General features: G+C 62.2%; 1 protein-coding gene across 8 annotated transcripts in view; it reads left to right on the top strand.

Annotated features, from left to right (window-relative positions):
* The window catches only part of Septin9 (septin 9), a 140,878-nt gene that overhangs the window by 101,941 nt on the left and 25,772 nt on the right, over window positions 1-13,165 (top strand). Inside the window, exon 1 of one of the 8 annotated variants that reach the window (XM_046424947.2) lies at window positions 1,188-1,313. The exons of 3 other annotated variants lie outside the window; for them this stretch is intronic. In XM_046424947.2, the coding sequence (XP_046280903.1) occupies window positions 1,292-1,313 (22 nt within the window). In that variant the 5' untranslated portion in view covers window positions 1,188-1,291. Of the gene's footprint in view, window positions 1-1,187; window positions 1,314-1,998; window positions 2,069-6,535; window positions 6,664-9,132; window positions 9,267-11,439; window positions 11,633-13,165 lie in introns of those variants that run through there. 4 more of the 8 variants (XM_046424949.2, XM_046424946.2, XM_046424950.2 and 1 more) reach the window with 4 other exon arrangements.

Here is a 13,165-nt window from a genome sequence, read left to right on the forward strand (position 1 = left end):
GACGGACCCCAGGAAATTCAGAGGCTCCACGAGACCCGTGGAGGGAGCTCAAGCCCAGTTTCCCCCTCCTGGTCCCCAGCACCTACCTCCTGGGTGCAGGGCAGGTTACAGAGCGTGGAGCAGGCTGAGCAGGCCTCCTGGACCACAGTGGCCAGGTGATCTGCCACCTTCAGGGCCCAGGGACCTGGAGACACTCTGTCAGGAGGCGAGGACTCAGCCAGGAGGTGGAGAGTGAGCCCAGTACCTGCCACAGGAGCTCTGGGCTGCCCAGGGCCCCCGGAGACCTTGGGCCTGGTGTCCACCTGCCCCAGCAGCCCCTGTGTGGTCAGCAGCTTGCTCTAGCCAGGCTCTTGCCTGTCCACGTGAAAGTCCTTTTCTGAGTTGAACAGGGGACGGGTGAGCCAATCCCTGCACCCCAGCCCGTGGGGTCATTCTGTTCCTGGCTGGAAACAGCCCAGATGACACTTGGTGGCACCTTAGGAGCATCCGTGTCTGCGGCCTCCTGGCGTGTCCCTCTGCCTCATCTGCCGTCCTCTTGCCACAGTTCTCCTGGGGCCCACCTCTAGGCCTTTGCCTCTTGGGTCCTGCATTCCCAGGAGTCAGGTCCCTTTAGGACTCTGGGCTGTTCCTAGTGCCACAGGCCCTGGTCTGCCCCCTTACCTTTTGTGTCTCCTCCTGACCCTGAGGCCTGAGCATGCTGTGTGCACCATGAGGCACCCGGGTCCCAGCCCTGGCCAGTGCGGCACCCAGGGGACCCTCAGAACACCGTCCGTGTGAAGGGACTCCGTGGCGGAGGTCAGATGCCCCCGTGTGAAGCCGTCTGCTTGTGTTGCTGACTTGCCAATTGTGATAAATACTCGTGGCAGTCTACGCCTCTAATGCACTTTATTAAAAAAAAATTTTTTTTTCTTTAGTTGTAGGTGGACACGATACCTTTGTTTGTTTGTTTGTACGTGGTGCTGAGGGTGGAACCCACGTGCGCTCCACCGCTGAGCCCCAGCCCCTCCAATGCACCTTTTAAAGACCTTGCCTGGAGGATCTTTTGAACACACGGCGGTTGCCTTAAAGCAGAAACAGCGCCTCGTGGGCAGGGAGCAGCTTGGCTCTTTCCTTTCCTCACTTCCCAGTCCTTGGGCGGTGGCGTCTGTGCCCCAGGCTGACAGCCGCTCCTTCCTCCTGCTGCCGAGCGCCCACGCCCTCAGTTCTGATGGCTCCTCTGCCTGGGGCCCGCCAGGTGCCAGTCTGTGCTTGTGTCCTCCCTCTCCCCTGAAGCCCCCTCCCAGCTCTGCAGATGAGAAAACTCTTCCCCAGAGGTAAAGACATTTGCCCAGGCCTGGGGTGTGGCTCCGGGTAGAGTGCTCGCCTGGCATTTTGGGGGAGGGGGAGGGAGGGAGGAAGGAAGGAAGGAATTTGCCCGTCACTCAACATGGTGCGAGATTGGATCCTTCCTGCTGTCCTGGCCTGTCGCCTGGATGAGGCAGGAGGTCTGCTGGTGGAGCCCTGAGACCCTGGGTGGCTCGGGGACAGGAACTGCTGGGACAGGGAGGGTCTGGCCAGAGCCACCCAGGGAGGTGGTAAATGCCCCCTTCTATGGATAAACATCAAGAGGTGCTGTTCCAGCAGCTTACCCCCCACCCTGTCTCCCCGTTTCTTGGGGTCAGTTCTGGGAGGGGAGGAGGAGGAGAGCAGAGGGCTGGGCTGGTTTGGGTCCAAGTCAGACCAGCCGCTTAGTTTGCCACCATCCATGACTTTACCTGCCCTAGGTTTGTGCAGAGGGAGGAGGGCTTCAGACCCCACTAGGAGTGGCTCAGAGCCTCCAGGGTGATCGCCCACTGGGGCGCCTGCCCCGGGGGGAGGGGGAGACAAGGCTCCCAAACTGGGGCGTTTTCTGCCTGCTCAAGAAAACAGGCCTGGAGACGCCCGGCCCCCACTCCCCGAGACCTTCCTGTGGTTTTCAAAGCTCTTTCATGTTAACCCACGTGATCCTCCCCAAACCCGCCAGGGAGGGCAGGAAGCGTGGACAGCCGCCTCCCCAGCAGCCCCGGGTTTCCTTGCCCTCCAGTTACAGGTAAGGAAAATGGGCTCGGGTGGCCCCAACTGGTCTCCCCGGCCACCCAGCCCGGTGGCTATGGAAACGCTCACTGCCTCTCACACCCCGGCACACCAAGATCTTTTCTTCCAGTTTTTAAAAATAGGCACCATCTCAGTGAACACCAGGTGCCATCCGACAGGAGGCCCCTGCCCGCCCGCCTCCTGTCCCAGCCTGCCCAGCGCCTGGCCGCCCTCCCTGTCCGCGCGGGCCTTCCTGCCACGGGTGCCGGGCGGTGCTCCGCCTTGCTCTGCGGTCACAGAGCTGGCGTAGCTGGCCCCCGCCTGTAGCTTACCTTTGGTGCCTGCCGTTTGTTAGTTAGCCGTTTGTGGGTGGCAGTATCTATCGCTCTGGACGTTTGGCTTTCTCCACTGTAACCGGTCGCTGGATTCTCTCCATGCCGATTTTTTAATCTAATTTTATTTTAATGAACAACACTGCAGGGACTCCCCCCCACCACCCTTGGTATAGGAATTTGGATTTTAAAACAATACTCCCAGACCTGACGCTGCCCCAGGTGGGGCCTCCTACCGTGGGGCTTCTTGCCTCTGCCTGCCCAGAGTGTCCAGAGAGAAGGGGTTTGTCTGATGCCCGGCTGGAGCAGGGACAGAGACACGGGCCTTGTGTTAGGTTCTCAAGGCCGTGACCAGAACACCTGACAGGAATCATTCAGAGGAGGGAAAGTGGGTTCTGTTTAGATTTCAGAGGTTCGGAGGGTCAGTCCTGAGGGGCCGACTCCATTGCTCTGGGCCAAGGTGAGGCAGCGCTTCGTGGTGGAGGGTGTGAAGGAGGGAGGCAGCGCAGTCCCGGCAGCTGGGAAGCAGCCGAGGGGGGTGTCCATGTGCCTGTCTTTCAGTGCTGACCAGCAGTTCTGAACCCCAGCTACATGTTAGAGTCCCCTCAAGAAGCTCTTTAAATATGGACCGCCCCGATGAGTCCAGTTAGAGTCACTGGGTGGGCCCTCTTCATTCTTCAGATGCTCCCCCGGGGACGGTACCCTGCTACCAGGATTGAGAGCCCTTGACTTCACCAACCCCCTTCCAGGAGCCCAGCAAACACCCGCCCTTTCTGCTTCCTCCCTCCTGCCACACTGGCCTGGGCGCCTCGAGCCCCTCAGAATGCCCGAAGTCCTACGCCTAAGCCACCCAGAGTTTGTTTTGGTCCTTGTTTCAAGGCAGGACGGTGGGGAAGCTGTCCCACCAGGCGCCTGGAAGCCCCCAGGCCTGGAGGCCCCGCGTGGCGTGGTTTATGGGGTGCAGACTTGGGCTGGGTCTGTCTTGTCCTTGGCGTTTAGCATCCTGATTTGGTGTCCGCCCCCAGTTGGCGTCCCTGCGCGGTGATGGGAGAGGGGCCTGTCGGGGTGAGGTGGGGGCCGTGGGCTTGGACGTGTGCCTGCAGCCGTGGTCACTGATCTGTGGTCATCACATGTGAATATCAGCGTTGGCTGCAGACCAGGAGGTTGCGCTTTAAGTTCAGATAGCATCAAATAGTTTACAGGACACACTGTTGACAGAAGGAGGCTTTGTGAGGGGAAAGAAGAAGCATATTGCAGATGCTAGCTGGGGCCGCGAAGAGGAGACCGACCAGGGGTCCCAGTGACTCCGGAGGCTGAGGCAGGAGGACCATAAGTTCAGGACCAGCTGGGTAACCTAGCAGCCTGGGTAACTCAGTGGTAGAGCACCCCTGGGTTTGATCCTCAGAACTGAAATAAAAAAAAGAAAGAAAGGAAAGGGGGCCCTTCTACTGAGGACCACGGACATGGGACCTGTTACCTAGGAGACGGGGGTGGGTGGCAGGGGGGAGGCAAAGCTGTCAGAGGCAGCCAGCGTTGGGTTCTCCAGTCACCGTGACTCGGTCGTGGTCACGGGGATGGAGGATGTTGGGAGCTGTCGGTAAGTGGGGTCTGGGAGATTCTGGGGCCTGGCTGAAGAGTGCAGCGTCCGTAGGGGAAAACGTGGGTGTGTCAGATCACAGGGGTCCCCCAGTGCGAGGGAAGAATCTCCTCCTCCTGGAGGAGCCCCTGAACTGTGGGAAAGGAGTGGGCAGGGTCATCATGGGGGGAGAAGACAGGAAATGGGCAGGAGTGAGGGGCAGTTGCAGTCCTCCCGGGGAGTGGCCAAAGGGCACGACCCAGGACTGGGCAGGAAGGGACAGCTGGCCCCGCTGGGAAGCAGCAGCCTGAGGCCTGGGTGAGGCAGGGCCCGGGGCAGTGGGAGCAGGGGAGGAAGAGCGGAGAGGCCCGGCCTGTCCCTGTCCTGTCCCCGTCCTGTCCCCCGTCCTGTCCCCGTCATGTCCCCCGTCCTGTCCCCGTCCTGTCCCCGGCCTGTCCCCGGCCTGTCCCCGTCATGTCCCCATCATGTCCCCCATCCTGTCCCCGTCCTGTCCCCGTCATGTCCCCGTCCTGTCCCCGTCATGTCCCCGTCCTGTCCCCGTCATGTCCCCGGCCTGTCCCCGTCCTGTCCCCGTCCTGTCCCCGTCATGTCCCCATCCTGTCCCCGGCCTGTCCCCGTCCTGTCCCCGTCCTGTCCCGCAAGCTGCAGTTCTGGGTGGAGCTGGGAAGCGATCCTGCCCTGAGACCTGGAGCAGGGCAGGGCGGTCACCCAGGAGGCCCAGGTGAGGGACAGGACCAGGAGCTGTTTCACCGCTGCATTAGGGAAGGGGAGAGAGAGGGAGCCTGAGGGAGGGGGCTGGCAGCCGCCCTCCATCAGGGGGTCCCGAGTGTCAACTGCTGCCCTGGAGCTAGTGGGTGGGACTGGACCGTGGCGCTGAGGAGTCTCTCCAGAGCTGTTTTCCTGCCCTGTGCAGTGGGCAGAGAGCAGGTGCCCAGGCTAAGAAGCCGGTGGGTGGTGGAAGGATGGAGCCCAGGCATCGGCCGAGGAGCTGGCTGTTCCGAGGGGGCTCGGCCTCTGAGGAGGAGGCAGGGGAGGGGGCTGGCTTGTTTGGGTTCTGAGATGGAGCAGGTGCACCCTCTGCTAGGCTAAGGGAGGGAACCGGAAGAAAAAGGTCACGTGAAGGTGACAAACCAGCCCCTCCCCTCTGAGCCTGGGCTGGGCCTTCCCTTTGGGGCTGCTTGGGCCGTCCCCAGCCCCGGGGACGTGTGGCCCTGGGGGTGCTTGGGCAGCTGCACATGGACCAGCCCTTCCCACCCTGGTCCAGGGCAGGAGCCCACGCCGGCCACAGAGGGAAGCCGGGTGTTTCCTGGGATCTGGGCGGGGGTCGGGGCCTGGGGGGTGAGGTGGACGAAGGAGGTGGCGGAAGGCTGAGCTTTGTGTTCAGGGCCTGGCTCTCTGGCGCTCGAGCGTGAAGGCGACCGCAAGACCTGGAAATGGGGGCAGGTGTGTACGTGCGTGTGCAGGAGAGAGGGGCATGCTGGGAAACCACATCCTCTTTCCGAGGAGGCCGCGGGTGTGGAGGGCAGCACGTGGTGTCCTGCGCTTCCTGGCAGGTGGCGGCCTCCGAGACTGGGAAGAAGGAACCGTGATTGTCCCCCTGAGGTCCGGAGCAGGACCCTACTGACCACCACTGCTGCCCATCTCCTTGGCAGCCCTTGTGCTGGGATGGTCACCAGGAAGGTAGTGGGTGCTGCTCCTGGTCAGGTGGGCACGTGGCTAGGACCCCGTGGGGCCCTCTTTCAAGTGCTGCCTGTTGGGTAAACATATCACGGCAGCAGCATCCCAGACACTGCCCACTGGCCGGGTGCCCTCGGGCTCCTCAGCTCTCGGATGAGTCTTGGTGGGTACGGGTCAGGCTCAGAGTATCCCCAGCCCCGGAAGATGTGACTCAGTCCCCCATGAGGACGTTGCCCTCTTGGGCTTTGGTGCCGCTGTCATTCCTTTGCTGGTGGCTGGACCTCTCCTGCCTCTGTCTCCCTGGTACTTGGGGTTGCGTTTAGGGCCACCTGAGAAATCTGCCAAGTCCCCCTTGCCAGGTGAAGTCACTTTCTCGGAGAGCCAGCCTGTCTCGGGCTCATGATGTGTCTTAGGGCCAGTTTGATTTTAAAATGTAAATAAACTGGGTCCAGAAAATAAAAAGGAGAACTTTAAATTCCCTTTCCCTGGTATATTTTATTGTGGTGACACACGGAAGGTGGGCTGCACCACTGGTCGCCTCTCGTGCCTTCAGTGTCACGTGGCTGTTGGTCAGTCGAGCTCCAGAACCCTGTCATCCTCTGTGTTCACGAAGGAGCCGTCCCCTCCCCTCCCCTCGCCCTTGGCCTTGGCAGCCACCGGTCTGCTTTCTGTCTCTCTAAATTCTTTTTTAAGTGCAATTCTATGTGACTTTAATATAAATAAACACAATCTTGATGAGCTCGCTGTTGGAAGGGTGTGAGTTGGCGGAAGCCAGCGCGTGGACACCTCCGCCTCCGGAAGGGCAGGGGTGGAGGGAGCCCGGGTCTCGGCCTGCGCTGCCAGGGTTTTCTGCTCTCCCTTTGCATGTGGCCTGGGCAGCTTCCCACGGCCTCAGGGCCTCCACCAAGCCAAGCTCCTGCTTCAGGCTCCTGGGGCCACGCCAATGCCTTGGGACACCCTCAGGGGCCAGATGCCGCGAGCCAGAGGCCAGCCGCCTGCTCTCAGGTGCGTCCTGCCCTGGACACTGGGAGTGAGTTTAATGAGACAGGGTGGGCAGGCCTTGATTTCCTCAGAGAAGCTCTGCTCTCTCTGACACAGAAATCCAAGATGTGGGCATGGGCGGCCAGCCGTCTCCTGGAGCCGAGGCCACTGTGTTTCTACCTCTACACGGAAGTAGGAGGTACACATGGGCACCTGTGTACAGGAAGGCACGGTTCTGGAAGTGACTCAGGCTGCAGTGAGGCATCTCAGTCCAGGGTTCCTCAGGACCTGGGTGATCCCAGGGCGAAAGGACACTGCCTAGGGCCACACCGTCCAGCACAGCGGCTCCTGGCCACGCCTGGCTCCTGAGCATGCAGAATGGGATGTGTGCAAACTGGGAGGGGCCCAAGTGGGAAACACCCTGGATCTCAGAGTCTCCGTATGGACGGAGAAAGCAACGCGGGGTGTCTCCAGGGTTTTCAGGTTGATGACGTGTCTCAGATGAGGTACAAATGTGTTAAGATGAGTGTCACCCGATCATTCTTGTGTTCTGAATTTGGCAACTAGGAGGTCCGAGCTCATAGCTGTGGCTTGGATTCTGTTCCTCCCAGAGGGTTGGATGGCCCCTATGCAGGTGACAGGCTGTGACACTGAATGTGAGAGTGCTGAGTGGCAGAGACCTGAGAAAGTGCCCCAGGTGGCATTTCAGGTTGAAGAAGCAGCTGAGTAGCCCGGGGTTCCCTCTCTTGTGCTCTGGAGAACTTCATTTGGTGACAGGAGCAGGTCAGCTGCAAGAGGGATGGGCACCTGTGTACAGCATCCAAGCTGCCACCTCCCAAGCCAGGAATCCGGAGGAGGGTGGGAAAAGGCCCCGGGGAGAGCAGGCCGTTGGCCAGAGTGGCCAGGAAAGGTTTGCCGGGAATGGCCTGAGCGGCCAGAAGCTGGGAGGCAGAACAAGGCCCGAGTCTAAGCAGGAGGTTCAGCGGGGAGCACTGGGAAGGGAGCCCTCTGCCCCGGGGAGGAGGCCACAGGCGGCGGTGCAGGCCCTGTCTCCAAGGCTGGGTCAGCCCTGATACTGCTGAGATGGGCCCCTGCAGCCTGCCCTTTCCCTGGGTCCTGGAGCTGCCTGTGAAGGACCAGGGAAGAGGCCCCAGAGTGGGCAGCCGGTGGTGGGGCAGACGGGCCTGGGAACTCCCTTCCTGGGAGAAAGAGGAGCCCAGGGTTTGGAGGGCGGCCACTCCTGGCTGGGCCAGGCTGGACCTGCGCCTGGCTTTCCTTCTTGAGATCAGACTTGACGGTGCCCATTTTATAGGTGGGAAGGTCAGATTCCAGGAGTGGCAGCCAGGGGCCTTGGGTTCCATGTGTGGCCAGTGGAGTGGGTGCCCTGAAGTCCTGACCATCAGGCACAGGGTGGGACTGGAATGGCCTTGGCATGGAGGCCCTGGGGGCTGGGCTAGAGTCGCACTTCATGGCCGCCCTCATGGCTAGGGATGGCTGTCACTTGGAGAACCCAGCCCAGGACCCTAAGATGCCTTTCCCAGGTGTCACCAGAGGCTCAGGGTTTGCTCCTGGCCCCTAGCAAACCTCCCAGACCAGCGCCCCCAGCACTCATGTGGGAGTTGGCGTGGGGCCGCCTTGGCCAGGCCTGTTCCTGGGAGTGACTCACTGGGGTCAGAGGTGGGGGCATCGGGATGGGTCTGGAAGATCCCAGCGCCCCGGCCCAGCCCAGCAGGGTGGGCTCCCCCTTGGGGACCCCCGTGCCCATCCCCCGCTGGGTCCCAGCACATCCCAGGGCCTGCAGGGAGTGCGGAGGAAGATCCCCGTGACTCACTGCCCAGGCCTTGAGGAGGGGCCAGCAGGAGAAGCAGGAATCAGATCAGAACCTGAGTCCCAGGCTCCTGAGAGAGGCGCTTAGGGTGAGCGGCCCCGCCCTGCCCCACCCCCTGCCCACTCCTTCTCCCCTGGCCCCAGCCAGCACTGCACTCAGGGGACGGCTGTGCTCCACCCTCCCCCAAGCCTGGGGCAATGGCTTCCGGCTGGGTGCAGATCTGGATGCTGGGTCTGGACACCTTTGGGGCATTCAGAGTGGATGGCCCTGCTAGAGCTCAGCGGGAGAGCCTGGGTGTCACGGCTGTCACCTGAGCAGGCTGAGGGAGCACCAGCCAGGCATGGGGTGGAGAGGGCACCACTCCTGTCTCAGCCGAGAGGAGGGGGTGGTGGCTCAGGATGGGCACAGACTTGGCAAATGCAGGATGAGGGCTGCATGGCCAGGTCCGGGCAGTGGCCCCCATAGCTCTTCCCCAGGAGCCTTGTCCCTTTCCATCTGGGGGGTGTCTTGCGTGCAGGGAGAAGGCCCCCGCGTGCCACACACCCCGTGGTCGTGGCGCCTGCAGCCTGCACCCCTCTCCCCGCCTCCTGCTGCCTGCCCTGCCCCTCGGAGCAGTCCCCACCGAGCCTCCCTCGGCAGGCAGTCACGGGCCCTCCTACCTCTGCCCCGCGCTCTGGGAGGCTCCTTGTTCCTCGGCCACAAAGCCCCTTTGATCCTCTGCTCGGCTCCGAGCCATGTGACCCGGTGGGCGGGCCGCGGCTCTCCGGCGTCCAGCGCAGCCCGACTTTCAGCTGCTGGGGTGAGTCCTTGCTCTTTGTTCTCCCAGCCTCGCACCGTTGGCTCCGGGGCCTTCAGGTGGTGCGGCTGCCCGGTGGGCCCCCGGGGCCCCCCGGGGCCCCCCGGGGCCGTGGCAGTGGGGCCCGGAGCCTCTCCGCCCCTTGGCCAGGGCCTGGGGCCAGCAGGACACTCAGAGTCCCTGGGAGAGGGGCGGCGGGGAGCTCATTCTCCACACGGGGACCAGATTTTTGGTGGCGGAATGGAAGAAAAGGGCTTTGTGTGGCCACAGCTATCTCTTTGTAAATATTTGGCCAAGGAGGCGAGTGGTTCCGCTCTCCTCCTGTTGGGAGTGTCTTGGAGTGGGTTTCCCTCCCAGGGGCTTCCCTGACTTCCAGGGGCCGGGAGGAAGCGGGAATTAGCCATTGCTTCTCTCCAGTCGCTCCGCACGGCTCCTCAGCCTTTATGAGTGGGAGGCTCCCAAGACAGGGATGGAGCTGAGTTCCATGACTCTGGAAGCAGCCAGCAGAGACCCCAGGCCCCCGCGCTGGGAGCAGGGGCTTTGTGCTGCGGGGTCAGCTTCAGGGTCCTGGGTCAAGCCTGGGATGTGCAGCGCGTTACTGGGAGCGAGCAGGGTGGGGGGCTGGCGCGCATTTGCTCCAGCTGGAGAATGCAGCGTGGGGGAACCCTGGTCTGCCGGCCAGGGACGAGGAAGCAGCTCCTCGGCCGACCTGCCGTCCAGGGGGCTTTGCAGCCAGCCCAGAGGCTGGGAGAGCCTGAAATCCTGTGGCCAACGGTGTGGTCCCTCTACACCCCCTAGCAGGGAGGGACAGAGGCAATGCCATCTGCTCCTGACACTCCACCCCAAACAGCCCCTGAGGACTGACTCAGCCTCCAATCTGCCTCGCTCTGTCCCTGCCCTGCGCCCTCGTCCGTCCGCTCTCTTCTGGGCCAAGGTCCGTGCAGCATCCCTCTGCCCCCCAAGAGAAGTTTGAAATTCCTTTCTTTGAGAAAAATGTACCACCCGGAAGCAGCCGGGCAGTGGGTTTCTGGCAGATCTGTTCTGGCACTGGGGACGGCCCCCGCTGGACTGAGTTGGAATTTGGTTTGGATCCCACGCTGAAAAACCCGTTGGAGGAGGAGGTGGGCGAAAGCCCCTTCCCCACAGTGCGTGCTTCCCCTTCCTTCAACCTGCTTCCTGGGACACCTGGGGGCCTCTGTGGCATTTACACAAGCTTGATACAGGGTGACCAGCTTGACCCCACCCCGTAGCCAGGGCTCTCCTTTTCGGGAAATAGGTGGGAGAATGTGCTGGTGGAGGCACCTGGGTGGGCCCCCCGACTCCACCTGCCCTCTCTTTGGGAAGGTGGGAGTCACGCCTCTCTCCCCCTCTTGGGGCTCCTTTGGGCTAAGACCTGGCTGTGGAAGGTGGCCTCTTTGTGACCCGCCTTTCTTATCATCTGTATCTGTTAACAACCCTCCTGTCCCCTGGCCGTTTCTGGGCTAGGGCACCTACACGTTGTTCCATCCATAGATTGTGCCAGTGTGTCCCGAGAACACCCTCCTGAGGGCTGTCTGTCCTGGTGAGAGGGGAGAGCCAGCTGCGGGCACCTGGGAGGCCCTGCATGGGCCCCAGGGCGTCCCAAGGTGGAGGCCTGCTGCCCTCCCCTGCAGGCCCAGTCACAGGGCAGAATGTGGCAAGCCTGTGGTCAGCCACTACTCCACGTCAAGATGGACCTTCTTGGGGCCCGCAGAGTCCTCTTCTGGGCGCCAGATTGACTGCCCATGGCTGTGGGGACCGGCCGGCTCCCCAGGACCTTTGTCCCAGAACCTGTACCCATTGGGCCACCAGAACCACTAACTCCACCCGCCCCAGGCCCCGGCCACCACATCCTCCCCGCTTCCTGTTGTGTCAGGACGCCTGACTGCGCCTGTCAGATAGGGCGGCTCTGCAGGGGAGAGGCGCCTCCAGCAGAGGGGAGACCCCGGCCAGGCGGGCCTGGCGCTGGGGGGCGGCCAAAGGTCTCAGGGCTCGGGCAGGGAGCCGGTGACCAGGGCTGAGCTTCCGCTTTCCTACGCCCTCTGCTCGCTGCAGCCCATAACGGCTTTCCCACACCACCCCGGAAGCTTCTGGGCCTCCTCTCTCGCTGGCTGTGTGTGTGGGAAGAGGGACCTTATTTAAATGCACGAGGACGGAGGCAGATGCCTGGTCCCCCCTCACGGGAACCGCCTGCCCTCTCAGCCCCACTCCCCTGGCTCAGGAGCCCACACCTGGGTCTCCAGGGAAGACACTTGCAGCCGGTCTCCAGCCCTTGGCTGGGTCTCTCCCCAGACTCCGCCGTTCGGTGTGAGCTTGGGTTGTGTGTGAGCGCTGGGCTGGTTGCTGGACAGGTAGGGACCTGTTCTCAGAAGCTGCAGAGGCCTTGGGAAGCTTTCCTGGGACCCTTCCTGAGGGTGGCGGGCAGGCGGTGCCACGCACAAGAGCTCTGCTGTGGGTTGTTTTATGGGGAGTCCGCAGGGAGGACGCAGGTCTAATGACAGGCCAGTGAGGGGTCCTGCCCACACCTGGGGCGGTGGGAGGCGCTCCATGCTCAAGGCCTCCGCCTGCCCGCCTCTCAGCAGGCTCAGGACCAGGCTCAGGACCGGGGGAGCTCACCCCTGCCCGTCCTCCCTCCTTTCTCCCCCTGGGAACTGCACCCCTCCGGCTGTGAGGGCCAGTGAAGAGGGCTCCCCACCCGAGGCCCGGGGTGCAGGGCCCAATTCCACTGTCCTGCTGCGTCTGCCCTCCTGACACCTTGCCAGCCCCTGCCAAGGGCGGAGTTCATGGTCAGCTGCACAAGCTGCTCATGGCAATTGGCCCCTGCTGGCACCTGGGGGAGGGTCTGGGCCTTGGTTTGTGGGAGGGTTCCGTGTCACCAGTGCAGAGTGCCTGAAGGTGACGGATTGGACCCTCTCTCTGGCTGGCCAGCCTGAATGCCATTGTGAATGCTTTAATTTGGTTCAGTAACTGGTTCCTGTAAGACGCCGGCTCCTGAGTGTCCCAGGCTGCACTTGGCACGCCAGCTCCAGGTGGGGCTTGTGGGGGCTGAGCCCAGTAGTCGCTGACCCCGACCCCTTTGGCCATGGGGAGGAGGTGTGCAGCCGGTGCAGAGGGGCTGCTCGCTGTCTGTTCCATGACCCTGGCTCGCAGCCCCCCTCCCCCTGGCTCTAGGCCCCCAAGGATCTGCAGCTTCGCCCAGCTCTTTGGGTGCCAGGCACTGAGGACACAGCAATGTGGTCATCAGAGAGTGGTCATGAGGTGAGCACAGTTGTCCTTGCCTGTGTCCCCAGGGGAATGTGGAGGACCTCCTCCCCCCTCCCAGATCCTTATCTCTAATCTTATCTCCTGGGCTCTGGCCCAGGTGCCCGTCACTGCTGAGCAGGAGATAAGATTTCCTGACCCCCAGGCCAAGACCAGGCAGGAGAGTGACTCACACCCACCCCTGGGGCCCCCACCTCCACACACTTGTGCAAGGATTGCGACTCATCCATCTGTGTCCCCAGTTCCTGGACCCCAGTTCCTGGACGTCCTAGGTGCTTGCTCAATTGACGTTTGATTGAATGAACAGTCAGCATTGGGTGACCGCAGATTTTCAACTTTTATCCAAATATTTTGTGGTTTCTGTGAGGCCACCCCTGGAGGGATAGCTGTCTCTGGGCTTTCCTCTCCTGCAGGACTTCTGGGAGAGCTTTTAATCAAAAAACCCAGCCTTCCTGGGTGGTTTGGATGCCTTCTCTGACTTCCTCGCCTCGGGCTCCCGTGTGAGTGGCAGGTCTCCAGGACAGGAGCCACAGCTTCCCTGGCTTGTGTGCTGAGGCCCAGGAAAACACAGCCAATTGCTGGTGTCAGGTGTGGGCCCGAAGAGTAATGATGGGTCTGCAGTG

This window comes from Marmota monax, unplaced genomic scaffold, assembly GCF_021218885.2.
Source record: "Marmota monax isolate L192 unplaced genomic scaffold, Marmota_monax_Labrador192_F-V1.1 WCK01_AAM20220418_F8-fsc00362, whole genome shotgun sequence".
Lineage (NCBI taxonomy): Eukaryota > Metazoa > Chordata > Mammalia > Rodentia > Sciuridae > Marmota > Marmota monax.